This window comes from Pelecanus crispus, chromosome 1, assembly GCF_030463565.1.
Source record: "Pelecanus crispus isolate bPelCri1 chromosome 1, bPelCri1.pri, whole genome shotgun sequence".
NCBI classification, from domain to species: Eukaryota; Metazoa; Chordata; class Aves; order Pelecaniformes; family Pelecanidae; genus Pelecanus; species Pelecanus crispus.
The window spans coordinates 70,862,758-70,889,856 of NC_134643.1; the positions used below are offsets into that span (position 1 = coordinate 70,862,758).

Here is a 27,099-nt window from a genome sequence, read left to right on the forward strand (position 1 = left end):
ACTTGCAGGCAGATACTCTGCAGTGAATGGACTCCTGTCACAGACTTAGATGTTTGCTCAGCAGTACAACCAGTTACCCAGGGAGACTGCTTGGTTTGCCCTTTTTAGAAGAGAGTTAGACTCCTTCCTATAAAGTCTTCTTTTGGGTGAGTCCTACATCCTGTGTTTACAAGACATTTGAGATACCACAGGTTATGCAGAGAATACCTTTGCCCTTCAGGCAGGGAAGCGCAAAGAGGATTTTAAGTTCTTCCTTTCAAATACAGAACAGAACATGTGTGAGGCTTGCAGGGCCAGAAGTTTGACTGTGCCCGTTATGTGGTCCTCTGTGTAATGTGCATTCCACTCAGGGGCTGAAATGAACAAATATTTGTAGAATGCTGGGTATTACTGCCAGTATTGCTATAAAAAGAAGAAAAATGGCAGCTGTTTTAAAGTAGCTCAGGAGTTTGTTATACTCAAGTAAGTCCCAGGAAGATTAATTAGTGGCAAGGTAATGCATTCATAGGTGCGCAGTAACCTGCATGTGGTAATGACAGATCTGTTAATCACATGCCTGCACAATTGATAGATATTACTATCTCTCCTATTCCTCTTTGCGTAAGGTATAAATTAACTTAAGCCCAAGGCTATGTCCCTTCAACATCACAGGATGCATGTGTGCATCTGATGACACTCTGGAAGGGGAGGAGGACATGCAGAAGCAAGTCTTTTCATATAAAAAATAAATGTTGCAATTTATATTGTAAAATATATAATTTATCTGTGAATGAAATGTTTGACCATATGATACTCCATGTCAGTACTGGCAATGTTCCTACTTTCTACTGCTCCATTCACTAAACTGTGCTCTACTGCATCAGTCTTCTCTGATGCAGTCCAGTGCCCAGCCTGTTTTTACTGTAATGACAAGCCTTGTTACTACATACTAGCTGCAACGTCTTTGCTGCTGGTTCACTGGTGTAAAGATCTTTTTACCGAAAGCCTTTTTGTGTTTAACTGAAGTGGATACAACTGGCAATCACTTTATGGCTCTTTATTACTATCCTGGGTTCTGTGTTGACCTTGAGTGAAGGTGTGAATCAAGCTCTCTCCTTGCAATTGCAGTCATTTGTACGTAACCCAAAATTATGTTATGCAAAGTGTATATGTTACATGTATTTAATGTAATATTGTGTGTATAAGACTGTCTGGATGAGCATTGGCCTCTGAGCCCTTGCTAAGCATTTTCCCAGTATTTTCACAATTTTTCTGGACTTTTTTTACTGTGTGAGATTTATTGATGCATTCTGTCTGACTTTGAGAGGTATGTAACCACAAAGATGCTACATATAGTTCAAGTTTCCTTTCCTCTTCTCCTGTAGAAGCTTTCCTAGTGCAAAACTCCTTATCAAAACAGAAAACCCAAAAGAGTTCCCCAGTCATATCTGGTGTATTTTCCTGACAAAATCAGGAGATCGAGAGAAAACTAATCATTTACCTCTGCAGTTTACTTTCTGCATGCTGCTTGCATTTAAGAACATATTCATTGATTTTTCCCCAGACACTGTATGCATGTAGCAGAGTGAAAGCTGTATCTTATTTAAACTAATGAATAAGAAGAATGAGTGCAGCATTTCCAAAACAGGCAATGAGAAGAGGAAAGCTAGGCAATATTCACGTATTAATCAAAATGAGAGCTCTCCACTGAAAAAGTAAGAGTTGATCGATATACTGACAGCTGCCCATAGACTCATTCATGAAATGATGGGCATGAGAGGCACCACAGGAAGCAGGGTTTTTACTGGAGACAAAGTCATTCACTTGATGCACATTCTGTTAAAGGAAGCAGCCTGGATATTGCAATTTATTCTTCTTGTGTTTGATGGAAAAAGAAATCTTAAATCCCAGCTGGAGAATTCACAGGACTTCTTTGCTCTTTAGATTTGCTTTATAGTTCTGCAGAGTCCCACTTGGGAGACATTAACATCAGTAATAACTATAGTACTTAGCGCTTATTGTAATGTGTTTCATCTGCAGATCTCAGAGAGATTTGCAAGGTGAGTGCAGAATTATAATTCCCCTTTTAGAGAAACAGAACAGATATGTAGAAAGGCTTGGTCTTATGGCCAAGGTGACACAATAAGTTGAAATGATGGTGGAGCGACATCAGGTCCTTCTGACCTCAAATGCCAGTGTGGGCAAAAGGGGTGATTTAGACCCATATTTTGCAAAGTAATTCAATACCAGTAGAAATTGAAGTGTTGGAGAAATTGAAGTCCAAGTGAGCATATTAGAAAACACAATCAAGTGTATCGTTGCTTTTCTTAATCTGAAAACCCACTACAGGTCTTTTTCAATATGAATAGACATACTGTTGGATAGTCACACTGTTTCAAGTCAGGTACCCAACCGAAGGATACAAGGTAAATGCCCAGCCTGTCCATACAGGAGACATCAGTATGGCATTCAGAAAACCTGTGATAGGAATCTCTCTGCATCTCTAGCCTAACTCAAACAGCTAAATCAAAGACATAAAGTCAGGCAATGTGAATAGCCTCTGGCATATGCAGTTCTAAAACTAATGCCCAAATCTGCAAATTCATGTAGTAATGTGTCCCATTAAAATCTGTGAAAAATTTATGCTTTGTCTATGTTTGTGGAACTGGGCACCCTTTCCCCAGGCGTGATCTTCTCCGGGTCTTAAATTGTCACAGTATTAAAGTGAGATTCAGCAACAAGTGTGGCAATATTGTATAAGCCATGGTGATAATGTGAATATTAGAATTACTTCCACTGCCAAGATGACAAACATGTCATAAATGCAAGATGCACCAGTGGTAATGATATTTCTGAACTGGGAGCAAATATTATTTTCCAAGTATGTAAAGGAAAAATTATCTCAAGGCTACACAGAAATGTATTTGCTTGTGCCAGCTTTCTGTTTCAGTGGTTGGCTGTCTTTTGGCAACCTGCCATCTAATAATTCATTGTATGTCCATGGGGCATTTCGTTGGAGGAGGGACATATGTTAGTGCAAGAGCAGAGCTGGTGTCTAGCTCTGTCTAGCTTGATGCCAGTGACATGGAACAGAGGCTCTCAAAGGGTCTTGCACATCTGTCTGTCTAGCCAGTCTCAGACTGCAGACTCTTTGTCCTTATTTCTGTCTGTTGGGTCTCAGAGATAGAATTAACACAACATGCAGAATTTCTTAGATTTATTTTTAAGGAAGCTGCTACATAGCTTTTGTTGTTGCTTTAGTTGCTGCAGGAATGCTATATAAGTAATGTGAAACTGGAGTTTAGGTAGTCCAGGAGAAAAAGTCTGCATTCAGAGATGAGCCACACTGTGGCAAAAAATAAGAAATGCAAAGGCTTCAGAAGCAATCTTAGAGAGAGTATAAAATCTACTGGTTCTTAGGCTTTCACCCTGTTGAAACCATGAGATACTTGCATGCCTTTAAAAAGTTGTTTCATTTCCCTTTAAAAAAATTGCTATGCTATGCTACCTAGAGAATATGTAACTAATGGGAGATTTCATCAACCAGAGTGAATTATGGATGTCATAATAAATCCAAAAAAATAGGTTGCCATGTAAGCAAAGCCACCACGATTTGCCCCAGGAACAGGTACCCTGGAACAGGTTGCCCAGAGAAGTTGTGGATGCCCTATCATTGGAAATGTCCAAGGTCAGGTTGCACAGGGCTTTGAGCAACCTGATCTAGTGACAGATGTCCCTTCCTATGGCAGGGGGAGTGGACTAGATGATCTTTAAAGGTGCCTTCCAACCCAAACTGCTCTGTGATTCTGTGAAATATGTAATATCTTCTATGGGACCTGTCCCTGTGGTGTTGTTAGTGGTTCACTGAACTGGTTTGGTTGAACATAGAGCATCCCACTCTATGTACTCATTGCCTTGTTAGCTGCACTGCTGCTCCTGGTGTAGTCCCACAAAGGCAAACTGCCTGATGGAAATGCCTTCTCACCCATTTAACAGCCTGCTGTCACTTAGGATGGAGGGGTGAGAGGGCAGAGTTGTTCTCTACTGTCAAGAAGTCACCTATATACATCATTGGTATTTAGTTTCTTGACCTAATACCTTGGGATGTTAGGTGGGCAGTTGAATAGGATGCACAAGGATCGCTCATTGTCTTGCCCGTGCTGCAGTTTGTACACTGAAGAACCTTCAATGCAAAGTATGTGGTAGATGGAAGATTTAATGGTCTGCTTGAAGGCCAGGAGGTGGGGACCCCACAGAGAGACAATGTGTCCTCTACATCTGGCAGAGCCAAGCCCTGTGGGGGATCTCTGATTTGGTCACAAACAGTGGATTTCTTGAAGTTGACAGAGAACCACTCCTGTAAGAGTGCCTAAGTCACTGAACACACATGGCACAGGAGGCGAGGCACCAGGATTTCCACTGCTAAGCTGCTCTGTGCCCAGGTGGGAGGAAATCTGCATGTGCCTTTTTTTTTTTGCTTTTGTTTCAGTTCCCAAAATTACAAGGAGAAAGTGGCCAGTGAGATGGCATGGTCTGTATACCATGGTCCTACACATAACTCTGGTCTGGACTAGAGCCCGCCATTTAGAAAAAACATCTCTTCCTGATTAAAACATTCCTGTGGTGGATTTACCACCAGCATTCTTGGTACATGGTTCCAGTAATTAATTACCCAGGCTGCAAAAAATGCCTTCCTTGTTTCTGGACTGGAGCTGGGGTGTGGGCACAAGGTCTGTGTCTCTGAGAGCTGAGTCAGATAAGAAAGCCATCTGGGCAGTATTTGATTTACTTCCTCTCATATTCAGCCCCAGTTTATATACACCTCTCCTGCAGCACCTTCTATTTTCAGGATTTGTTAACTGGCCTGAATGAACCTCACAGCACCTGCACATGTGATTATCCCCTGATATTGAAGGTGATGTGAGGTGCCACGTAAAATAAGTGATTTGCCCCGCTGAGAGCATACCACATTGGGGAATACGGTCCTAATCTCCTGTCTGCCCTGACCTTTAACTTCAAGGCCATCATTCCTCTTATACTTGATACCATCTTAATACTTTGTATTGTCCTTAACATTTTCCATCAGTGCAGTGCACTTGCTAGTGCCAGCAAGCTAGCCTGAACCATAGGAGTCTCTTCAGCCCGTGTGCCACTGCACCTGCATCCCTCATTTTAATTCATCTTTCTGCAGCAGTAAGATTAGGGAAGCGTGAAGTATGCTCTAAGACTTCTCTGTGCATGCATGCCTTATCTGTGTGGGCTGAGGACCTTTATGCATAATAGGTAGAGGATCAACATTAACTAATGCCATGAAGAGCCATGCAGCAGGCGGACATCAGAGGGCAAATGCCAGATGTAAAGTCAAATGGAAATCGTGAGACATAGTCTAGGGGTAACCTAGTTTGAGTAAGGCAATGTCCATCTGAGTGCTTGATGAATGTTGTTCATCTCTAGAGATGGAGAAAGAGAAATGTGATTACCCCAACAACTTTCCTTTAGCAGCTCTGACAGTTTTGAAAGAGTTTCTAGATATTGGAGCAGTTTAGGAAGAAAGCCAAGGAACCTCATTCAAAAATTGGCTAGTCTAGGTTCTGACCCTAAGGGTCAGGAGATAACCTGGGGACAAATTGTGATTGCCTTAGTCTCATCAATTTCAATAGGTCAGACAGTCAAACAAGATGAATTTTGCCATTGATATTACTGGAGAAAGGATTTTATCCATGAACTTAAATTCAACAACTTCATGTTCTCAGAAGTCAGATATAAAAAAGAGAAACAAGGAAGAATTATCCTCTGATGATCTGTTATAATATTTCATACTTCCATATACCTTTGTTTTTAATTTTGTACTTTTAATTCACATGATGAAGTTTTCAGACAGAAGTGGATGTCATGTGTAAGCTGAGTTCCTTGTTTTTTTCTTTTGCCTGTCACTGGCTGCATGTTCTCTATTGATGTCTTGTTCCTGGTACTTGACACTGACCATCTTGTCTGTGAAAGGAAGCACTCCAGCTGGCTTGCCTGATAAGAAGAAAGGAAAATTTGCTTGGTTTAGTCACTCCACAGAAACCCATGGTAATGTTCCACTGCACTCTGTGTCCACACTGCGTATATCTGTGTGTGTGTGTGTCCATATATCTCTATACAGACTGACATATAATATGGCTTTGTATACTTCTGCATGTGCGTGTCTTGCTTTTTCTATTGCTTGTGCAGTGTCCTCTTCATGCACTCAAGATAATAAGCTGCTCTGCAAATCAATCTCTTGTTAATGTCTTCAAAATTGTTTTCCATTAGCAAATAAGCTCAAATATGTCTTGAAAGTGCTTTACCTCATCTTCAAAGATGACTTGCAAAATATCAACGTTTTGTTTTTTTCCTGAAGGGCTTAGTCTGGACCGAAAATTTTAATTATGAATGTTGTTTTTTCTTACAGCTTACTTGACTGTTTCATGTGCGTCAAAATATGAATTCAGTTGATTCCTTAATTTGTCTCTCCGAACAGACAAGACTATTAAAACATCTAGTCTTTGTAAAGGAACAGGCACACTTAGAGTGCAATATTTCATAGTTATGTTAAGAGTACTAGAGAGTCCGTTATGTCATTTGGTCCTAAGAACACAGTACAAGAACTTTAGGTTTCCCAGGACCTATGTTGTAGGCACGTGAATTGCTGGGATGGAATGAAGGAAAGATAGTTCATTTTGAGGGACATTTCTACCATAATGCTTTAAAAGCAGCAACTCAGGACCTCTTTGGAAGAACCTTCTGATATCTTTCTAGCCTCTGAAAGAACACCTGGTCCCATGGCCTGTTAAACATCTGCCCAGCTGAAATGTGGAACCTATTTATTCTACACAGCCTCCTTTTGTGCCAAGGACCCACAAATAGATAAGTTCTTAGTATTGAGTAATGTATTCTTACAGGCTGTTAGAAGCCTCTCCAACAGCTAATAGTGCATGCTCTCAAGTCTCATCTGAGATATATATCCAACTGCTAATACAGGTCATGTTCTGAAGTTCTACCAGGCATCTGAGAGATTTGTTTAACTCCTCCATCATTCAGTTTTAAGTATCATTTTTTCATTTGTTTTGTGTAGTTGAAAAGGGGGGAAGAGGGAAGAGGATATGTATTGGATCCTATCAACTGTCCTAACTTATGTTGAATGATTATATATTAAGGAGTTATTAGAGCTCATATAGCAGCTGGGAGCAACTGGTGGAATGGAAATTGTGATTTATTTTTTTTTTAATTAACTGTAGACGCAAATAAAATATTAAGGTTTAATGACAGATAGAAGATGTGACAGGTCCTTGAATTCAGATGAGATAGGTTCACACCTAAGGTTACTTTCATTTGATGTTTGTTCCATGATATTTCTGTAAAAGTCTAGGAGATTCTGTCCAGTTCTTAGTTGGTGAGTGTCAACATAAAATCTCCACCATAGTCCATATTCATTCTCTCCTTTGTTGGTAATATCTGAATGGGTCAGAGAGTCTGAATTTGCCTCTTATCCCTATAGGTCCAGTTTATAAGTGTAAGGTTGAAAAACATTAATGGTTAGTATATGACAGATGAGCCATCAGTATTATTTATGTGGTACTTGCTCTCAGGCTAACAGAAGCCATTTGTCTGAATACCTGTCAGTCTGGTAATTTTTATTTGCACTCTACTCATCACACAAGAGATTGTGGAGGGCAGTGAGATGGTTGGGCTGGTGCAAGTAAAGAGGCATTTTTTTTTTAAGTGTTCCATTGAATCAAGCAAAAGCTTCTTTGTTGGCTTTACCAGGTTCTCTAATTTTTAATGATTCTCATTCGTAAAATTTCCAGGAACTGACTCTGAAAGAAAGAGATCAGCTGCTTCTTCCCTTTTCTTTAGCATCTGAATAACCTGTGTATGTTCCTGAAGTCTACCTGCCCAGCCTGGCTTGTGTAGGGAGGCACTAGACTTGCTCAGCAAATTGCTTAATCCTCAGGAGCTGCAGCTGAGGGTCTTTTCATTAAGCCAGTTCCTTCACTCATGTGATTCATTAATAGATGTGCCAGGTTCTAATGGCCAACCTTCTCTTTTTCTTCCCTTTGACTCTTACAGTGAGCATGCCCACCAGCGAGACCGAGTCCGTGAACACAGACAACGTCCCTGGAGCAGATATTGAAGGCGAAAACTGCGGTGCTAGGCTAGCGTGAGTACATATATGCAGATATATGTATGTAGGGGTTGGATTGAGCTTGGTGGGTTAAAGCCAGGGCAAATGTCAGGCTTTTTAAGGGGAAGAAAACCCCACAATGGGTGAAAGGAGAGGGTGCAGAAGATCTATTGATCCCGGTTCTTATCTTAATTGCAATGTAAACTCACTCTGGACATTAGTGGAGAGCCTCTGGGTTTACACAGATGTAAATAAAGTACAGAATGCCTAGGATAAACAGATCTGGTTTTGCATAATAGCTAAAAGAAGAACTGATGGGTAACAGTGTTCTTTCTTTAAAATTCCTCTTTGGTGACAGATAATCAAGTCCAGTATATGTAGACCAAAGAGTGGAAATGACTGGTCTATTTTCATTTCTTTAACGATTCTTGTACACTTTACAGTGTCTTGTAATAGAAATACATGGAGAATAACTCCTATCCTGAAGCCTGAATTACACCCCTCAAATGCTGAACACGATATTGTAGCGACAAAGAAATGCATCAGTTAGGAGGGGGTAATGTCTTCTTGAAATTGCACTATTGTATTAATGGAGATGCTCAAGAATGTGTGAGATAGCACCATATTATATAGTATATTTTTTAGTGTCACGGAGAGCAAGAATAGGCAAGAGGGATCCTTTCTTCCCTTTTGCATGACCTGCACAAGAATGGACTTTTTGCTGTGGGGGAATATGCTAGTCCTTCCAAACTGCCTTGAAAAATGGGCTAAGCATATCAATGCTACAGCTTGTACCATGCTGGAGTATTTTGAGGCTCTGTCCTGTCCTTGGGCATGCCTTGAGCCCTTCAGTGTTGGTCAAATGCTGATCTGATCATAAGTACATAAGAAATGCCCTATTTTGTCAGACCTGTGGTCTAGCTGTCCCAGTGTTCAAGTCCTGACAGTGACAGGAGGGCAAGTGCACAAGCCTGGCCATTTCCTACTTTCCAGTCCTCTTTTACTGCCCCCAGATTTATGCTTGTTGGATCAGAGATGTTAGAGGCCACACTTAGAATCATAGAATTATAGAATGCTTTGGGTTGGAAGGGACCTTTAGAGATCATCTAGCCCAACCTCCCTGCAGTGAACAGGGACATCTCTAACTACATCAGGTTGCTCAGAGCCCCGTCCAACCTGACCCTGAATGTTTCTAGCGATGCAGCCTCCACTGCCTCTCTGGGCAACCTGTTCCAGTGCTTCACCACCCTCATTGTAAAAAATTTCTTCCTTATATCCAGTCTAAATCTTTTCTTCTTTAGTTTAAATCCATTATTGCTTGTCCTATCACAACAGGCCTTGCTAAAAAGATTGTCCCCATCCTTCCTATAGGCCCCCTTTAAGTACCGGAAGGCCGCAATAAGGTCTCCTCGCAGCCTTCTCTTCTCCAGGCTGAACAACCCCAACTCTCTCAGCCTGGCCTGATAGGAGAGTTGCTCCAGCCCTCAGATCATTTTGGTGGCCCTCCTCTGGACCCGCTCCAGCAGGTCCATGTCCTTCTTGTGCTGAGGGCTCCAGAGCTGGATGCAGTACTGCAGGTGAGGTTTCATCAGAGCGGAGCAGAGAGGCAGAATCACCTCCCTCGACCTGCTGGCCACACTTCTTTTGATGCAGCCCAGGATTTGGTTGGCTTTCTGGGCTGCAAGTGCACACTGTTGGCTCATGTCCAGCTTTTCATCCACCAGAACCCCCAAGGCCTTCTCTGCAGGGCTGCTCTCAGTCTCTTCATCCCCCAGCCTGTATTGATATTGGGGGTTGCCCCATCCCAGGTGCAGGACCTTGCACTTGGCCTTGTTAAACCTCATGAGGTTCACACAGATGCACCTCTCCAGCTTGTCCAGGTCCCTTTGGATGACATCTCGTCCTTCTGGTGTGTCAACTGCACCACTCAGCTTGGTGTCATCTGCAAACTTGCTGAGGGTGCACTCAATCCCAGTGTCTGTGTCATTGATGAAGATATTAAACAGCACTGGTCCCAGTATGCACGCCTGAGGGACTCCACTTGTGACCGGTCTCCATTTGGACATCGAGCTGTTGACCACTACCCTCTGGATGCGACCATCCAGCCAATTCCTTGTCCACCGAACAGTCCACTCATCAAATCCATATCTCCCCAATTTAGAGAGAAGGATGTTGTTGGGGACTGTGTCAAATGCTTTACAGAAGCCCAAATAGATGACATCCATTGCTTTTCCCTTGTCTACTGATGCAGTCACTCCTTCATAGAAAGCCACTAGGTTGGTCAGGCAGGACTTGCCCTTGGTGAATCTGTGCTGGCTGTCCTGAATCACCTCCCTGTCTTCCATGTGCTTGAGCATAGCTTCTAGGAGGGTCTGCTTTTTGCCTTTAGTGCCCATTTATGCATCCCATTGTCCATGGATTTATCTGAACCTGCTGAGGCTGTCTGCCTTCACAGCCTCTTGTGGCAACAAGTTTCAGAAGTTCACTACCTCCTGTGTAGATAAGTACTTTCCTGTATCTGGTTTAAGCTGATCTACTCCTACTTTCAGTGTCCTCTCCTTCTAATACTGTGAGATTTGGTGATCAACAGTTCCACATTCAGCTTATCTATCACTTTCATGACTTTGTAAACCTTGATTGTATCTCCCACACACGCCCTTAGCCCTCTCCTCTACAGACTGAAGAGGAGATCTTATCTGCATTGCCAAATGTGATATGTGGAATATGTTGTAAATTCAATCTGCTTTCCTGTATAAGTGTCAGGCAGCAACTTACAAACCCCAGGAGAAATTGTTTCTGATAGCTTTCCTTCACCTACCTGCTCAATCTAGCATTTTAGTTTAGATTATGAACTCTTTTCTGAAGGAACCAGGCTAGATCTATTCTGATATGGTGCTGAGGCAGTTGTAGCCCTCCCTTTAACAGTCCACCAAGTTGCTTGTGGTCTTGTTGCATTACAGGAAGCAGCACCACTTCTTCCAGATGGATCCAATTTAGAGGACCATCTCTATTCTGCAGTTATGGTTCCCAACACAATGGGTCCCCTGGTGCTACACAGTGCCAACAACAATGGCAGCTGTTACTATAAAGTTGCATATATTTTTAATATTACAGCTTGCATTCATTTAACGTCCTTAATCCCAAAGGATCCTACAGCACTTTGTGAACTGTAAATGTAGAGATTGTTTTCACAGCATTAGAGTTCAGCCACCTTCAGGGTAAAATGTGACAGGTGTTTAAAAACAAAGGGCACAAGTGTATAAGGAGATGCGTGAGAGAGCGCTTGTTTTGCACTGAAACTGCATGGGGAATTTTGGCAAGCAGAACATAATTATCTTAGCTGGAATGTGGCCAGGAGAGCTGAAGTTAAACCCAACTCTAAATGTAATCATGACTTAGAATGGAGTTTACTTAAAATAGCCCAATGTGCCCACAGGAGAATGGCAGTACTGTGGTCTGGCACTGCGATCACTATATTCCTGGCATTAGGAGAAGGGATGGCTACGTCCAACACATTTTAGGGAAGAAGACATAGGAAAATGACAGGAGAATAGAGCTTCGTTTCTTCTTCCCATGTTGTAAATGCTAAAAAACAGGGCCCTAAGTTTCACCAGAGCAGGATGTGTAAGATTCACAGAGATAAACAGTTTCCTTGCCACTTTCCACTTCATTTAAAAATGAGTGATGTATAGTAGGGGAATTGAAGTCTGTTATTGAGAGGGGGTTTTTTTACCCCTTGCCCAAGGACAGTTAAGATCCTCAAGGCCTCACTCAGACTGCTTTTCATCTCTAAGAGATAGATAAGCTCCTTACAGTCATTAATTTTCCTGGTTGGTCATTGTATTTTAAATTCTGGAGTGAGATACAAATACTGCCAATGCTTCCTGATTTTGTAAAATGTTTGCTTCAAACTTGTAGAGCTGCAAATTCCTCAGTTATGGGTCAATTCAGATCTGCCTTTAATTCTGAGGCTTGGACTCCTTTCTGGTTTGTTTTGTAACTGTATCACACACTCAAGGAGAGAGAAACCAGCTTTCCTCATTTCAAGAAGTATTAAGTCCTATTCTTCTTACTGAGCCTTCATTTAAACCGCCCATAGGCCAATATTCGTGCTGAAACGTATAAAATGTAAGCAAGAATTTATTCAAATGAGTATTTTCCTTTATTGGAACCAGAATAAAAGCATCAGAATTCGGCCCAGTGTTCAAGAACAGAAATAATTCATGTGGGAAGTCAGCTGAGCTTTTCAAATAAGTTCCTTATTGAGTACTAGTGACTTTCAGTAAGCATTAATAATTATAGTCATGCCATCCTGATTTACTCTTGTTGAAGATTAGGCCCGGACTTTTGAGCAGTCATCTGCCCTCTGGATTTTGTTTTTGCAGTTGAAATGGCTAGACAAGTTTTTTGTTCAATAGTTGAGTTTCATCTATTGCAGACAAGCCTTCATTTTTACCAGGCTGCTAAAATCACCTAGTGGCCATAAGTCCCCATTGCATTGCTATAAACACATTTTTTCCCAGAGGGTAGAGACTGCACTGGGCAAGCTGCAACCAGACATGACTGAAGCAACAGGGAGATTTCAAGTCAAAGGTAATATATTTATTTATTTAGTGGCATCAGACTGCTAGAGCATTTAACCACCCCAGCACCACCACCATGGTTACAGGCTGACCTTGCCATCAGAATGTGCTCATGATAAAAGGAAAAAAGTACCCAGGAGACTGAAAGAAAAAGCACTTTTATTAAAGATAACTTAGAATTACTGGCTGTTCTTTCTGTTCTTATAAAAAGCTGTAGAGCTTTGAAAAGCTGGGTCTGTGAATGACAGAAAGATCTGCTTGAGAAGCCAGGCTCAAGCCTGCCTTTTGGAAAAGGAAGAGCTTCCCTGACAGCCTTTCTCAGCTCCACAGAGACATATGCTATGTGAGATCAGGAGAGCACCTCTCAAACACAAGCTATCTCCTACTGATGAATTGTCTCAAAGAAGCTTTTATTTCTGTAGTATCCATACTATAGAAACTGCCTTCATCAGCTGTGCTGTCTGAAGCAATGCCAGACTTCAAACCAGCAAAAGGAGTTTCAGGAGGAATCTAACATCTAATCTCTCTTTTCTTATTGTGTAAATCCAGTTTCTTAGAATTAAAACAAAAAAAAAAAAACCCACCATATGCATTCTGTGCGTATGTAATTCTGTGGCCATCAGGAGAGCTGTGGCAGGGAATAGTTCCCTTCCTAACATGGGTGTTAGCTTTATGAGGCATCTGAATTTGAAAAAGATTTTGTAGGGTTTCACAGGACATTGAAAATAGTCCCGCAACTTCCACAGTCTATCATCCCTGTCATGGTTTTGCCTTGTGCTGCACTGACATCTGCCCTGCAGTAGAAACACAACAGCTTTTATACTCAAGGACAACATTTGGGAGTGGAACTTACCTTACTTCTGATGTGTCACAGCTTTAATAACCTGTTGCCTCTGGGTACAAAGAAACATGTTTCCTCTGCAGCAAGCATCAGTGGGATAAACCCAGAACTAGGAGCAATGGGTTTCAATTTGCAGGGTAGCCTTATACCCAGGACTTTGCAATAACAAGGAATTTCTCTGAGCCTCTGTGGTTACTGCTGTGCAGGACTTAGATTCCTGAGGACAGGCTATTGCTCATAATCAGTAGTAATCTGTTCTGTGCGGGATGTCAGCATATATAATCTTCCCATACAACCAGAATGTTAATTTTCTAATACAACCATACAGATCTGGAGTGCCACAATAGAGCTTGCTTTTATACATATGTATTAGCTAAAAAAAAAAGATCTTTGTGGAAACTAATGTTCTATAGAGCCTCAAAAGAAAAGTGAAGCGCTTAAGCTCAGAGGGGAAGAGAGCTTAAAATTATCTGCTTTCATTGAAACAGTAAGCCACTTGGCATTTTTACCTTGGCCGGGATTTCCATACGTTTGGGGGACAGTTCAATTGCTTTTCCATCAAAGAGGGTTAAAACAATAAAGCAGGATAAAACAAAATGAACAACCTACACTGGCTTTCCAACTGAAAACAGTGTGTCCTGAAAATATTATGAACAATGGAAGCTTTCCCTGGCAGCTGAACCATCAGTGATTTTTCCATTGGTGCTTTTCTGGCTGGGAAAATAAATCCGATGCAGTTCTTGCAGTAATCAGCATAGGAGCCAGTGGTAAAGGTGAGTCAGTTTGCTTACAGGTTCACTCTAGTTGCTGCTGGTTTTCACCTAATGAGCAGATAGTCTCCTTCTGCAAGGACCAAAGTCCCTATCACATTGGAGCAGTGGTAAGAAAAGTCTGCCAAAAGCTCTGAAACCACTGCTGACTTCAGCAGGAAAATACACAGAATCGACTCTTATGTGTCAGCCTCAGCTACTGCTCCCCTATTTATGATGAGCAAGGTGGTTTTGATATTCACAGTCAGCTCTAGATATGTGTCGAAAGGACAATAGCATGCCCTTGTGGAGGAGGAATTGTCTTCCTACTTCAAATTGTGACAGGCCTTGCCTGTGACTTGCCACAGGGAGAGCAAGATTATTCACTAAATTCTGAAGTGCTGGCCTATTTTCCCAGCCTGTTGAATAGCAAACCAGCTCAATTTTAAGCTAGACAGATCCAGTTTTCTTAAGGGTGTTCTGTAGATTCTTACTGCTGCTGGCCAACAGCCACCTCTCTCTTAAAACCAGCATTGCTCCTGTCAGGTCAGCATGCTCTCCAGTGCTTCTGCAAGAAGGGCAAGAAAGTAAAACAAGAGAAGAGGCATCACTGTGTGGACTCTGCTGAAATTCAGTGATTGCCTCAGCAGGAGGATCTCAGTCCACATCAGAACTCAAGTTCTCCAGGGCCAGTCATCTGTTCTGTTTTGCTGGAAGCTTTTAATTAATGGTCAGAAATGAGAAATGGTCATTGCCTGTCCCTGTACAACTCCTCAGTGTTAATTGCATTGTACAGAGCATAGCAGGCAGAAGGATGGAGGCCCATTGCTTCAGTGTGAATCGCAGAGGCATAGCTGAGGGTAGAACTTAGCCCTAACACTTTATTAGGCTGAGAGACTATCAGGTATGCAGCATACATTCCTGAAAATGTCATGTCACTACATGCTCTTGTCCCAGTAATATGTGGAAAAAGGACCCTAGGGTGGGCATCTTGTCTTCAGGGATGCCAGCATCCTGACTAGAAGCAAAGAAATGTCATCAGCAGGAATAGAGAGAGGGAAAGATGTTGTGCTGTTTGACCAGTAACCGCATGACCATATTGCACGAAAACAGAATCAATATCACACCAGGGCTGTGTTCTCACAGTTCTAAAATTTGTAAGATATGCATAGCACAGCTCTTCGGATGTTCCCCAAAGTTGTGTATAACCTAGAGGCATAGTAAGTAAATTTCTGTGTTACTGCTTTTCTGAGAGCTTTTACTAGTATCCAAGGGCTTTTGTAAGTCCTCATGAAGATAGTTGCCTATAGGTGGGATCATATAGTGTAAAAGTAGTTGTGACCAGCATGCCAGATAATTTCATGGTCATGTTTAGTAATTTCTACACCCAGAAAACAAGTGTAACATGGCCTTTGTGTCATGCTTGGAGATCTACATGTTTTTTCCAGAATTGTTTGTTGTGTGTACAGTTACACAAAGTCCTCAATCCCTGTTATCTAAGTGTGTCACACCCTTCACAAGTGCATAGTTTCTCTTCTCTGGTGTCCACTGTGAACAGAGAAATGAAGACTTAATCTCTCAGAATGTGGGATATCTCATGACATTTGAATTATGCTGATTATCCTGAGTTTATGTTGATAAAAATCTTTAAATTTCACTGTCTTAGCTGTATGTGGTACATAACTATGTAAGGTTAGAAGAGTTTTAGAGAATTTAAAAGATAGCGAAAGAGTAGAGGTCTGATTTTTGTGTTTGCCTTTCTAAAAGATAATCTGAGCTACATGGTTCCTATGATAAAAACACCCAGTAATCATCTGAAATGGTTTTCATGTAGGCTTCTATACCATGATTTTAAACAATAGTTTCTCAAGACATTCCAGAGCTGGACACGAATGGGGATACTCTCTTTCTCCCAATGACATAAAGCTCCCAGGATACCAGGGATGCAACAGACCCGTGTTTAAACTCAGCAGAGAATCTGGTCCACCCTGAACCCCTGACAAGTGCCAGTTTGGAGTGTCACAAAGAGGCCATGGCAAGGCCCCAAATCCAGACTATTGGACAGCGCCTGGTGATGCCATAAAAGCATTTTTTCATATGACGTAGTTAACCCTGGTTCTGAAAGACAAAAGATTCTTGATCATAAGGGTTATTTGAAAAATGTGGTTCAGATTTGGGCATAATGTTTTCAGAATCAGTTACTGTACAGTTCATGTTTCCAAAATTCCATTTCACTCTTGGATTCTGCCTCTAAATATAAATCTCTTCCTCCTTCCTTGTCCTGTTCTATATATATAGCACACCCACATGTGATAAAGCCTTCTGCCATAGCAGTAAGGCAATGGTGGGGGGGAAGCTGTAGCTAACCTGTGGGAGCACTGAATGCACTTGGCTGCTGCTCATAATGCTCCAAAGATATAATTATCACATGCATGATGAGTACTACACCTGGCACATCTTTTTTGCTTAAATAAATAAAAGATTCCTTAAATGCCACACAGCTCCCTTACTGGGAAATCATTAACCAGAGAGGTCACCAGAGGACTTGATACTCCCTGTCCTTCACCTTCCACCAGGCAGGTTCCCCATGACATCTTGTTTGCTCTTTTCCTCCCCACTCAACCTTTTCCTATTAAAGTCTTCACCATCTCCTTTTCAGTGCCCAGCTTTCTCCTTCTTTGTGATTTTTTTCTTCTTTTTCTTTCCTCTGTCTTTGTCTGAGCCTTCCTTCCTGTTGCCTGTAAGTCTTATCCATTACAGTTTGTAAGTAGTGCTTATCAAGCAAGAGTTCTCAGTGAGAAGTTGGGATAGCTTTAGCATTAAGGATGTGCTTTGTAGGTGCTTCACTCATCATCCTTGTTAAAGCTCGCTTTGTCTCTGCAGCATAATTTAGCATTCTGTTCAGCCAGTGCATTATTTCTTCTTTATCAAAGAGTTCTTGTGTGTGTCTGTAACCATGCTGCTGCCTAGTATGTGGCCTAGACAAGCTGCCTGTGACACAGCAGGAATGATGTATTCAGCGCAAAGGCTTCTTTTTTTTTTTTTTTTTTTTTTTGGCTTGGACCATCTGCTGGTGAAATGTTCCTATCAGTAAAATCTCTTCCACATAAGAAAACTGACCCATCATTGATTACTCGTCAGTGACTGATGTCCTCAAATAGGGACATGACCATTTTTAAGACTGCTACAGAAAGTAGTGTTAGATGCCTTGAGAATTACTTTGTCCCATGTCTACTAACAGTGAATCCACTTGTAAGCCAGTACAGTAAGACCTTTGCTGACTGTTGTCAACAATGAATCACTTTCCTATCATAGAGGGAACCTTAAGAATTGCTTCAACCCAGCAGAAATATCTTGTTCACAGTCACTTCTCAGATTCTTATCTCTTCTGTTACTGCTAGTGGATTTTGCAGCTTCCTAAATCACCTCTGACTCACGTCATTGCATCCACATACTTTTATTTCTCTTTGTGCACCGTTATGTATGTACCAAAAGACAGCCAAAGAGTTCAAAGACTTATAGGACGTGTCAAGCAAGGTAATGGTTAGAGAATTGGGGTCTATCTCTAGCTTTACCTGTGACTTGTCATAAAAGGCTAATGGAATTATTTAGGTGAATAAATCCAAGTGCATGGAATTAGATATTTAAACGTATATATAGTGGGAACATGGCTAAATTTTCAGGAATGCTTAATTCCCAAAATTTCATTGGTAGCAACAGAATCTGTTAGTGTTCAGACCCTTTTGAATTCAAACCAATTTACATAGATAACAAAGACAAATAAGTGATAGTATCTAAGTTTGAAAATATCCACTGTGCACTGTTTTTCCTTCAACTGCTGGGAAAAAAGAAAGCATTATTTTCCCCATGGTTTCATAATGTGTTTATATATCCTGAAGTGACAGGTGATGTGTGAAAGCAACAAGTCTGTCTGTATAAAGTCATACATATTTTAATATAAGAAAAAAAAATAGTAACTAAAAGAAAAAAGAGTCATACTTGAAAAATAAATTTGGTAGCAGATGTAGAGTGCCCCTAGCATTAGGTCAGCCTTTTACCCAAGAGAAAAGCTAGTTCACTGATGTCTGTAGGTGGTAGAATCCCATCATGGCATGACTCCTGCTTCATGACTCCCGCCAAAAAACAAGATTTGTATATCAGGGAATTCTAGCCATGCCCAGTGCCTACATTGACTTAGAGGGGATTCAAGAGGAAAACAGCATCCATTGAAAAATTAATTGAGTTTAACTTTGTTTCTTTCTGTTGCTATTTTCATAAAAGCCTGGGAGGTATGGGACAACTTCAGAGATTTTAATGCCACTTCTTATCTTTCAGGCATCGGATCTCAAAATCAAAGTTTAGGTAAGTGAAACTGACTTTTGCTTTTCCTCTTTTCCTGGCTTTATTCCTTACTTTGTGAAGTGATTTACTCCTGCATCTGTGGGGCACAGTGGTGATAGTAGGAGATACTGCCAAACTTGTCAGATTTTATTCAGTCATCTACCAAAAATCAAGATCCTTTTTCTTAGTTTCATACTGAAATAAGGCACAAGGACTACTGACAGTATTTCACTCAGAAGTGCCTATCCAATCACTACCTACATATCTTGAGCCATAAAATATAGAAGCAGAAGAAAAAAAGTTCAACCACATAATTATACTACATCTATCAGCATCAACCCTGTCAGCTCAAGGTTCTCTTTCCTACACTTTGTTGCACTAGTCTGCTTTGCTTGATTGTATATCTTTCAACCGATGAGGCTTGCATCTTATTTGTGAAATGCTCCCTTTCACCATGGGACATGTGGAGGTTTTCTGGTGGTATTTGTTTTTCTGTTGACTTAAAGCTTTTGAAATGCGAAGCAGCCCCCAGGTGGTCATCTGTGGGTTTCCATTGGAAAGGCTGACTGACCTCATGGAACTTGGTTGTTGAGGTCCCAGTCCATTTCTACCTCTTCAGTAGGAGCCCATAACTCTGAATTCAAAGTCAATTTTACAAAAAACTAAATTATTTTTCAGAATAACTGGAACAAGTGAGTAACTCTGTCCTTCAGCTTACCTAAATAATGAACAGTAATGTAAGTTCAGGAACACACATATGCATACATACTGCCTATATACATCCCTGTGCAAAGAGTTGTGTACATGATCACATTCCTACAATCTGTGGATTTATTTGTATGTAGGTGTAAGCACAAAAAACCACTTGTATCATCACATGGTTATGTGCATGCACATTTGTGCACAAATACATGCAAAAGCATGTGGGATTGCAAATGATTTAATGACAACACAAATGTCTAAGTATTGTGACTATTTTGAAAGTTGGGAAGATCATTTCTTGTCCCAAATCCACTGCAAAACATACAACCCTCATTAAATGTTTGTGCTAGCTAGACTGTGTATAGACTTTATAAATTGCATAGCTAAAACAGCCTGGATTTGATTACCTGTTAATATGTTGTTGCAAAATTCTTGGCCAATGTGCAATGTTCACATTGTCTGGCTTATTTCATATAGATGCTAAACCCTGACCTCAAGCATTGTCATAGTTTATCACTGGAAATAATACAGAAGAGAAGACTAGCCAAGTTCTCTCTTCCTCTAATGTTGTGTATGTGCGTGTCTCTTTAGAGACACACACACACACACATGCACACACACATAAGTATATATAATATCTATATAAAACTATTAGATTTATTATACAGTGACAAGTGTTGCCTGGAAACTGGTTGCTATGCAAGTTAAATTCTGAAGAGTAGGAGGTGTGTAATTAGCTTTAAATATCTTCTGTGGTTAGTAATTACCCTCAGAAATCAGTGACACAAGGGGATGTGTTCATGGAAGGCAAACTTTGAAAGGTCTGTTGATTAGCAAATGCTATCCTTAGTTCCAGGCATGAAGGTGAGATGCTGAGGTCCCCTAAGTTTTGTTTTTCTCTTCAGAATTAGCCCTCATATTGGGCTTACTCCTGAACATTGGTGAATGTTGGAAATGTTCCATGGATTTTATTTGACCTCATCTCTCCAGGGAGTTAATTCAAAGGTCCATGGTATATAGTGGGTATCTTTTCATTGACTATCCTGAGGCCCATTGCAGGCCACAACCATTAAATACAAGAAGAATAATTATTTTTGTGGGAACTGGGCTAAAAAACCTCTCAGGGTATCTGCGATGGATGTCTTAATCAGATTAAGACATTGCTTGAAGAGGTTTATTCACCCCTAAATGTTGCAAATTGGCTTAGGACTAACTTTATTCCTATAGCTAAAGGAAGGATGATCACAACTGTTGACTCAGATGAGAATGAGAACATTTCTCAGGGTGAACTTTAAAGTTATTTTCTACCACTCTTGAACAAGAAATCAAGACTGGAGTCTCTCTTGACAGAGATTTGCAATAGCCTAAGGATCCCTATCTGAAAAGAACTTTTCCTTTTCCAATTTTTCAAGTCGCTACTGGCGCCGATGGAATCGATTCTGCAGAAGAAAGTGCCGCGCTGCTGTCAAGTCCAATGTTTTCTACTGGTTGGTGATCTTCCTTGTGTTTCTCAACACCCTTACCATTGCCTCTGAACACTACAACCAGCCAGACTGGCTCACGGAGGTCCAAGGTGAGGAGAGGCTGATGGTTCCGTTTACTGTGGTCAGTGTCAAAAAAGGGAGCTGAGGGAGGAGCTGATGCATTAGACCACACAATGTAGAAGGAGCATACACAGCTCCAGGTAATTCTCTGTCTGTGGAGGATCTTAAATAATACAACAAAATACCTGCCTACAATGGGAGAAGCTTCAGGGAAAATGCAAGTTCCTCCTTTCCAGCCAAAGTAGCATTCCAGTGGGTGCAGGTGAAATCAGGAGCTTATGCTAAATATATATTTGCAGCAACTGGATTTCCAATTTATGGATAGCTACTGGGGTCCACATGTTCTCCAAGGTTTTCACTGAAATGGCATTTATGATAAATTCTAGTTAGCAGGGAAGTGAGGAAGGAAGAGTGATTTGTAAAGTTGTTCTGTCTGCGGAATAGTTGAATCCTCACCGGAGGTGAGAGCAGCTAAAGGGCTTAATTAAGCAACAGTAGGTAGCACAGCAGCTCTTCTATTCCCACTCTCATCTGCAGATGACAAGTGTGATGAGAGGTCGTGCACAGGAAGGCATGTCCCTGCCATGGAGGTTGTGTGGTTGTATAATACATCGCAGCTGTATGTGCAATACATAAGAATCACTGTAAGCATCTTCATAAAACATTTCTGTAAATGAGATGCCCACGCTTTTGATGTCCATTCTTTGACCCAGGCTGATATGAAATTAACCTTTTAGACTGATCCCCGAAGAGGTTTCTTATAGGCAGGGGCCGATGGTTAGATGTGATGATCTTTTGACTAAGTTTCATTAATCTCTTTCTGTTTGTTTTTCATGAGACACTGCCAATAAGGTGCTGCTAGCTCTTTTCACGGCAGAGATGCTGCTGAAGATGTACAGCCTTGGTCTCCAGGCCTATTTTGTGTCCCTCTTCAACCGCTTTGACTGTTTCATTGTGTGTGGAGGAATCCTGGAAACGATTCTGGTTGAGACAAAGATCATGTCACCACTGGGCATTTCGGTGTTGAGATGTGTTCGACTCCTAAGAATATTTAAAATAACAAGGTACTTTGTGCTTCTTTGGAAATGAAGGGGGGCTACTGCTCAATGCACAACATATATAGGTACAAGTCACTCACACCCCTGTTCTTTTTCAATTTTTCTACCACTAATTGGGTAGCAAGAATCCTAGGTTGACAGTCCTCATCTTCTGAAGTTTGTGGCAGGATGGGGCGGGCTGTACAGACTGGATATCCCTGATGTGAGTGGTAAGGATTGGTGAAGAGTCTGGCATAGAGGGCTGGAGACACTTGATACCATGCAGATTGTTAAACTGAAATCTGGAAGGATAATGTGAGCTGAGCTTGGGCTTTTAGGGTTCTCTACAAAAGGGAAAGTGAAAACAAAACAGCAGATAGCCTTGTGAACTTTTTTGTTGCTTTATGGGGACAGAGAGGAGCCTGAAAGACTGCTTTGACCCAAAACAACATTTGACTGAGGAGTCCATGCCAGCTCCAGTCGATTCAACAGTGGCCTGAGTGGGAGATAGCGTCAATACCAGCAGCTATAGGCAAAGGATGTTGCCAGCCCTTCTCCTTCAGAGGAGTCCAGCATGATGCAGCATCTTTACAAAGAAATCAGACCTTCCAGACTCCAGTCTCCCCTTTTTCCTTTTCCTTCTTTCCCCTCTCACTCTGCATAAAGGCACAGGGGTGTCTATTAAACAGTTGCTGCTTCCTGCAGTCAGGTACCTCCAAAATGCCAGCTTCATTTGGCAGGAGTTTTTCAGCTTAAGGGGAGATTGTAGGAAAGATCAGCTCCCAGCTTACCCAGATGGGAGCTCTTGGAACAAATCTATCCAAGTGCTCACCCAAAGCAGCGCAGGGCCTGCCTTTTTCCATGTGGGCACCAGTCAGCACCTTATAAAAAGCTTGACTGAGGTGGTGAAAGAGTGTGTTTTTTGCAAGCTCAGCTATGAAAATGTCCCTAGAATTGCTATAAACTCCCTCAAAGGCAATTTCTGACAAATTTGAGGTAAAAAACACAGCACGTGAGAAAAACAAGACCAAAACTGGAAGACAGTCAAGATGGCAGAGCTGTGAGGCAGAAAAAACAACAGACTTGAACTTGTGCATTGTACAAGATTTACCCTTAAAGCTTCAACTCTCTGGCAGGGTGGATGGTTTTCAAGGTCAGATGACAGAGACAGAAAATCAGTTTACAGTCTCAGAGAGAGGGGCCAAAGCAAGCCTACAACTATTAAAAAAGAAAAAAAGGTGGCCTGTTTAGACGCATGATCATAGAAGAAGGAAAATGTTCCAGCTAACAAGAGTTTCCAGCAAGAAAGACATCTTTGCCTTTCCAGAAATAGTGGGGATATCTGGTCTGGTGACTGTTTTTCCTGGATCTTTGGGTCTGAAAGCTATCATCACTGAGTCCCAGGCCTGGTTTCTGAGGAAACCAGTAGCTGTTTCAGGCATTGGGTAATCAGATACACCCATGGCAACATACCAATAGCTGTAAAAGCATAAGCTTCAACATAGCATCCTGGAGAGGTCATTGTTTTTTCAAGACATTTCTCCACTCCTACACAAAATATATAATCTAGCTCAGAGAATTCTCTAATAGAAAGGCAAATGCTGAGAGATTATCATTAATACTTTAGGAAGCTTGAGCTATTGGAGTACTCAAATATTCCTAAAGCTTCTGGCAGAGATGTAATGTTGGAACCAACCAGCAGTAGGACTAGTTATATGTATCTTCATTCTGCAGCAGAACTAAATTACAATTTTCCTTGGAAGTAAATGTTACCTGGAATACATCTCCTGCAATTTGTACAGGGGTCTATGTGTAAAGCAAAGAGCTGAGGAATAACTCGTAATGAATAATGTATTAATCAGATTTTGCCTTCTTTCCTGTTCCTAAAATATTGGCAAGTAGGTTGTAGTAGTCTCAGATTTATCTGTGGTTTTTAATTATTCATAATTTTCTTCATAATTTTTCCCCTCTGTGGGTGAAGTTCACCCTCATGTGGAAGGCCCTAACACAAGCCTCCAAAGCAGTATTTTAGGCTCACTCATGTCTTACTGCAGGAGAGAATGTTCTGGCATTAAAGCAAACTTTCACCTCTGATGTTCTCCAGTAAAATACAAATTTTTCCATTATTCACTCAGCTCTAAATACAATGATGATTTATTGACGACATTATCAATACCGATGGAATACACCACCTGAGTGCAATGATAATACAGAAAGATGCAATCCTAGAAAGCTGGGAAGGGTAGGAGAGATAATAGTGTAATGTTTTATGTCAAATATATATTCATGAGCAGTGACATGGGGACATACAGTGGAGATGGAAATAGTGATAATCAAGGGCATTAAAAAGGCACAAAGCAGAAAAATTACTCTGGTGAGAGTATATCAGTAATCTTTATATAATTGTATGGATTTTCCATGGTAAACACCAAGCACAAACAAATTCTGTGTGCGTCAAGATGATACACTTCTAGGAAAAACACAAATACAGCTCCCTAATATAATAGAAACAAATAAAGACACCATCAGATGAACAATACATCATTTTAGAAACCATATTTAGAATTTCAAGAGCAAACATTTTTTCCAAAATTATAAATACTCTTCAGAATCATTTAGTCTTGTACATTAGATAAGCAGACAATATAATCTGTTTGTTTTATTCTCCCTAATTTTTACAGGGCTGTACAGAAAATCTCCCTTTGCTGTGAGAAGACAAATTATTTTCTCTTTATAAATAGTCCTTTACTGCTTTATAAATCCCTATATTTAGTCCTTTATACTTAAATCAATTTATTTGCAACAGCAGAATGAATGTTGATATTTTATACCTAATCCTGCCACTAGATATGTCACTGTAAACTGTAGGGAGGAGAGACAGGGCACCTCTTTTTTTGTACCTGTTTTCAAAGTGGTTTTATATTGGATGAACAGTGTGGGAAGTTTTCCTACAATGAGACTGCCAGCTGTTGCTACTGTTTTAAGCTCTGCATCTGTGATTGCCAGTATCATAAAGACATAGTGGAAGGCAATGGAGAGGAGGGGGAAGACAATAAAAGAACACATTAAGTTCTAATCCAGTTCTGCAACTGATTTTTGTGTGAGATGTTGAACAAACTATTTAACTTCTCTGCTTCATTCCTCCATTTTGAAACAGGGATCATAGTCCCATCCTACTCGCTGGGGTTTTGCAGTGCCTCAAGGGTCTGAGATCTGCAATTGGGAGATGTTAAGAAGCACATTCATTTCCCTATAAGTCTGAGGAAGTAGCAGTGCTTTCTCTTGTACCTCCCATTATATGCTGCCTGGTCCAAAACTTGTGATTCCGTCTGGCAGTGCCATAAGATTTATTGTAACTGTTTTTTCTTTGTAGTATATTAACCAAAGAGGACGAAGTAGTGAAAGAGACTTTTTCTTTGTCTGGGCTTCATCCATTCCTGACTTAAAAGCCTAGTGTTTCATTGAGTAACCCCAGATCTCTTGAGGTGGTGTTCATGCTATTTCTGCAACCACCTAATGTAACCTAAGTTCAGGCTTCTAGGACTCTAAGATAAACAATTGTGATTTTCACAAGTCAAGCCTAGCCTTCTTTATCCTTTCCTTTTTCCTTTTTCTCTTTTTTTTCCCCCTGATTGTTTTGTTTACTTTTCTAATGGTGCTGTATTTCTAGCTAGCACTCAGTGCACAGATAAAACAGTACTAATCTTATCACCAGGTCATCTCAGTTAATTGCTTTAAGTTTGATAGTTACATAAGAAAATGAATCTCAGGTATTGAGCCATTGGCAAGAAATGCAGAGCTGATAAAACTCTGTGCAGTTGCGCTCTGAGATAGCAAGGCATTTAAGCTTAAAGTGAGTCACTGAGACTATTCAGATGGGTAACAGCTCTACTGTATGCCTCTTAAGGGCATTGCTAGAATGACCGAGAAAATGTGCGTCCTGGCTGACGTTGGAGGGCTTGGAGAGATATTCTCGACCCCATCAGTTTCTGGTTTAAGGATGCTAAAGTCAGTCGAGTTTCATCAGAAATGAATTTTTCCCTTTTCCTGTGTCACTTTCCCTTCCTCCCAAAGTGTGAAAGTATGTGAGCTGTAAGCATAAATGCAAATACAGCGAGCTGTTACATTGCACATTCAGTGTGGACATTTAGAGGCACTGAGCCCACAGCTTCCATGCCCTTACCTTTGCTCTATAGTTTTTCGTTGCTCATCTCTTTGATTGCAGTTAAACTTTAAAGCATTCTAGTTTTCTCTGAAGTTCTGAAACTGGGCTGGAGAGAAAACATCACTGTTCTCTTTGAAGCTCAGCCCTTGGAGGTGAACCAGTTGCTGAATGTCAGAGGACATGGCAGTGTCCCTCTGCAGATCAGATTGCTAACCTTCATAAAGTGATTGGGCTGCTCGAACATTCCTGTCTTCCATGGGACAACGAAAGTCTTCTTTTTACACTGACATTTTAAAAATATGAATTTAACTGGGATTTTAAGAACTCTTGTCTCTAATGACTACACTACCTTCAGAACAGATTTGTATGTTAAAGGATCAGGCTTCCTCAAAGGAACAAGAGCACTAGACATGTCTGTCATCCTTTTCAAGAGGAGCTTTTGTCTCCAAGGGAAATATGGCTAGAAATTCAGAGTCCTCTAAGGAAAGAAAGGCTCAATGTTATGGGCTTTGGGAGAAAGAAGTGGAGGATATTGGCCATGGTGGAATCTTAAAGCATGGTGATAGGCCACAAGAGATGGTGCTAGAAGGAAGACTTAGAGGTCACAGGCAAACATTACTGGCTTGCTGACCTGTGAAAGCTTTTGAAGCTTGCTTGTAATGTTGATTCAAAATAGGTGATTGGAAGATGACAGCTAATCTTCAGCCTAGTCTGAAAGCTCTGTCAGACTCAAAACTGTATAAAAGAGAAGCAGTCATGACCGGCTAAGCAGTAGACTAGGAGTGGTTGAGCAGATGCAAGATTGAAGTGGAAGTTGCTTCATGGGTGATGTGGTGGATTCTTTAGAAATTTTTTTCTAAAGCCTTTTTCCAACACATGGCTGCTCTGCAGGTGGCAAAGAATGCAAGCAAACTGACATGCTGCAGCAGAGCATGCTGCTGGCATCTATTTGAACCCTGAAGTGGGGCTACAAGGGCAGGAAGGTCCTTTGTTTGCATCATACATAAGT

General features: G+C 41.0%; 1 protein-coding gene across 2 annotated transcripts in view; it reads left to right on the plus strand.

Moving 5' to 3' along the window:
• The window catches only part of CACNA1C (calcium voltage-gated channel subunit alpha1 C), a 494,372-nt gene that overhangs the window by 366,429 nt on the left and 100,844 nt on the right, over positions 1–27,099 (plus strand). For both annotated transcript variants that reach the window (XM_075727966.1, XM_075727965.1), the window contains exons 10-13: positions 8,074–8,164; positions 18,637–18,663; positions 20,757–20,917; positions 21,727–21,952. In XM_075727966.1, coding sequence (XP_075584081.1) covers positions 8,074–8,164; positions 18,637–18,663; positions 20,757–20,917; positions 21,727–21,952 — 505 coding nt within the window. The remainder of the gene's footprint in view (positions 1–8,073; positions 8,165–18,636; positions 18,664–20,756; positions 20,918–21,726; positions 21,953–27,099) is intronic.